Source organism: Bison bison, unplaced genomic scaffold, assembly GCF_000754665.1.
Source record: "Bison bison bison isolate TAMUID 2011002044 unplaced genomic scaffold, Bison_UMD1.0 scf7180017864516, whole genome shotgun sequence".
NCBI lineage: Eukaryota > Metazoa > Chordata > Mammalia > Artiodactyla > Bovidae > Bison > Bison bison.
This window is the reverse complement of record NW_011495069.1, coordinates 213,088-216,598: the sequence shown is the minus strand read 5'-3', so window position 1 is coordinate 216,598 and position 3,511 is coordinate 213,088. Positions and strand designations below refer to the sequence as shown.

Here is a 3,511-nt window from a genome sequence, read left to right as displayed (position 1 = left end):
TGCCCAGCGGGTACGCCTTCCCCCTGACCGTCACGGGGGGGCTCACTTCCAGGTTCCCAAAGGAGTCGAGGTCAGTCACACTGCCCGTCTGGGGCCCACGAGTCACGTAGCCAAAATCTGGACCCTGGGGTGGGAGGAGCAGGGGCCAAGAGTTAGAGAACCCAGGGTCTTGGGGAAGAGAGCGTGGGGTCCAGGTTTAAAGATGAGCTTGGTCTCAGAAGAAACCCTTCGGCCACTGGTTCAGAGCAGGTCCCGTTACTATCTGAGGGATTCTGAAGGAAGGCTGAGTCAGCGCGGGCAAGAGAGGGGGTTTGTGAGTCTCTGAGGGGCGCCCGCGGCTTGTAAACCTCTAAACCTTGTGTGCGTGCTCAGTCGCTCAGCTGTGTCCCACTCTTTGTGACTCCGTGGATTTATAGCCTGTCAGGCTCCTCGGTCCACTGGATTTCCCAAGGAAGAATACTGGAGTGGGTCTCCATTTCCTCCATCAGGGGATCTTCCTGACCCAGGAATCAAACCCACGTCTCCTGCGTCTCCTGCGTTGGCAGGTGGATTCTTTACCGCTGAGCACTGGGGAAGCCGCATCATAAACCTTAACTCGGGTGTGAAAATGAATCTGCTAGGTACCATCTCTGTCCTCGGAGCAGAAACTACGGTCAGGAAGACTGCGACTCGAGCTGTCTCTACAGCAGACGCTCCTGGTCCACACGGGCGCGTCCCGACCTGGGGCTGCAGCAGGCCTCCCCACGGGGCTGCGGCCCCTCGTCCTCGTGAGAAGACCACAGGGGCGGCGCCCCTCCTACCCCGCGTTGGTTTCCGGCTGCCGCTGTGAGCCGACGGCTCTGAGCTCAGAGGTCTGAAGTCAGCCTCACGGGACTGAAATCAAGGGGTGGCAGGCTGGCTCCTCCTGGAGGCTCTGGGAGAGAACCCGCTTCCTTTCCTTTTTCAGCTTCTAGTGGTCAGCTGGCTGGCGGCTCTTCTGCCATATTCAGTGCCCATCACTCCAGTCTCTGTTGCTGACATCAGAAGTCTTTTCCCATCCTGACCCTGCTTCCCCCCTTTCATGAGGAGCCTTGTGATGGCATAGTCCTCCCAGATCACCCAGGGGAGTCCCCATCGCAAGATCCCTGACTTAATCTCATTCACAAAGCCCCCGTTGCCATGTAAGATGGCATCTGCTTCTGGGGGTTAGGGCCCATTTGAGGGGACATCGTCCAGTCCACCACTGAACCTCTAACCCTCTGCTTCTGTGCGTGCTCAGTCACTCAGTCATGTCTGACTCTTTGTGACCCCGTGGACTGTAGCCCACCAGGCTCCTCTGCCCATGGGGACTCTCCAGGCAAGAATACTGGAGTGGGTAGCCTATCCCTTCTCCAGGGGACCTTCCTGACCCAGGAATCGAATTGGGGTCTCCTGCATTGCAGGCCATTCCGAGGGATCGAACCTGCATCTCCTGCATGTCAGATGGATTCTTTACCAACTGAGCCACCAGGGACGCCCGCCTCTAACTCTGCTTCCTACAGATTGATGATTTGTACCCTGGGGCTTTACGGGGGCCACAGACGCCCTGAAACTAGATGCCAAATAGTGGGCTTGGGTGCATTTTTTGTGGGAAGATGAGTAGTCTGAAGGGGGTCTGTGACTCCACAGGTCTAAAACCCATTATTTCCAAATCCTTCTTCTCTCTCTAAAACCCTTGCCAACCTGACCTCCTCCCCTGCTGGGCCATCAAAACTGCTCCCTTGAGCTCCTCTGGTGGTCCTGTGGTTAAGAGTCCACCTTGCAATCCAAGAGACACGGGTTCAATCCCTGGTCCGGGAAGGTCCCACTTGCCATAGGACAACGCAGCCCGTGCCCCCAACTACCGAGCCTGTGCCCGAGACCTGGGAGCTGCAATTACTGAAGCCTGAGCGCCCGGAACCTATGCCTTGAAACAAGAGGAGCCACTGCAGTGAGAAGCCTGCCCCACAGCTGGAGGAAGGCTGTACACAGCGGAGAAGCCCCCACAGCAAACACCAACCAAGCAACAGTCAGCATGGAAAAGATGCCGCTCGGGGTCTCTGTGGCCGCAGTTAGCTCAGCGGGCAGTGCCTGGGCTCCCTTGTCCACGAGACCTGAAGGTGGAGGAGCAGCCAGACCCTGAACGGGGCGAGCACTGCAGGCAGCAGAAACAGCAGGTGCAAAGGCCCGGGGTGAGCACAAGCCGGGCACATGTGAAGACCAGGAAGGAGGCCAGTGGGGCTGGAGCCAGGAGAGGGGCAGGGAAGTGGCCCAGGGCTGGAGAAGCAGATGCGGCTATAGCCTGGTGAGGAGGTTGATTCTTATCCCAATTCATGTTATAAAATTTATTTTTATTTACGTATTTGGCTGCATCAGGCGAGGGGGAGTCTTAGTTCCCCAACAAGACGTTGAGCCCGCATCGCCTGCATTGCAAGGAGGCTTCTTAACCACTGAGCCACCACGGAAGTCCCTCAAAAAGTAAGTGTGAGAGTGCTAGTCCCTCAGTCCGGTCTGACTCTTCGCGACCCCATGGACTGTAGCCCGCCAGACTCCTCTGTGGAATTTTCCAGGCAAAAATACTGGACTCGGTAGCCATTCCGAGGGATCGAACCTGCATCTCCTGCATGGCAGGTGGATTCTTTACCATCTGAGCCGCCAGGGACGCCCAGGGAAGTCCCTATCCCCTATCCCCAATCCCCAATTCTTTTCCTGAGTGATTTGAATCAAGATACCCCAGACCTGGTGGCTCAGATGGTAAAGAATCTACCTGCAATGCAGGAGACCTGGGTTTGATCCCTGGGTTGGGAAGATCCCCTGGAGGAGGGCGTGGCAACCCACTCCAGTATTCTTGCCTGGAGAATCCCCATGGACAGAGGAGCCTGGTGGGCTGCAGTCCATGGGGTCACAAAGAGTCGGACACGACTGAGTGACTAAGCACAGTGACTAACACCCCTGACTGATGTGGGGGGCTAAGGGGCCACCACAGCCTCCCTCCACCTGAGGCTGTCTATAGGAAGGTCAGTTTTCATTCCAATCCCAAAGAAAGGCAATGTCAAAGCATTTTCAAACTACCGCACAATTGTACTCATCTCACACACTAGCAAAGTAATGCTCAAAATTCTCCAAGCCAGGCTTCAACAGTACATGAACCGTGAACTTCCAGATGTTGAAGCTGGATTTTAAAAAGCCAGAGGAACCAGAGATCAATTCGCCAACATCTGTTGGATCATCAAAAAAGCAAGAGACTTCCAGAAAAACATCTTCTTTTGCTTTATTGACTATGCTAAAGCCTTTGACTGTGTGGATCATAAGAAACTGTGGAAAATTCTTAAAGAGATGGGAATATCAGGCCACCTTACCTGCCTTCTGAGAAATCTGCATGCAGGTAAAGAAGCAACAGTTAGAACCAGACATGGAAAAACAGACTGGCTCCAAATCGGAAAAGGAGTACATCAAGGCTGTATATTGTCACCCTGCTTATTTAACTTCTGTGCAGAGTACATCATGAGAAATG

General features: G+C 54.7%; 1 protein-coding gene across 1 annotated transcript in view; it reads right to left on the bottom strand.

Annotated features, from left to right (window-relative positions):
* Positions 1-3,511, bottom strand: part of PADI4 (peptidyl arginine deiminase, type IV) — a 28,503-nt gene that overhangs the window by 6,261 nt on the left and 18,731 nt on the right. Inside the window, exon 12 of the mRNA XM_010830215.1 lies at positions 4-124. Coding sequence (XP_010828517.1) covers positions 4-124 — 121 coding nt within the window. The remainder of the gene's footprint in view (positions 1-3; positions 125-3,511) is intronic.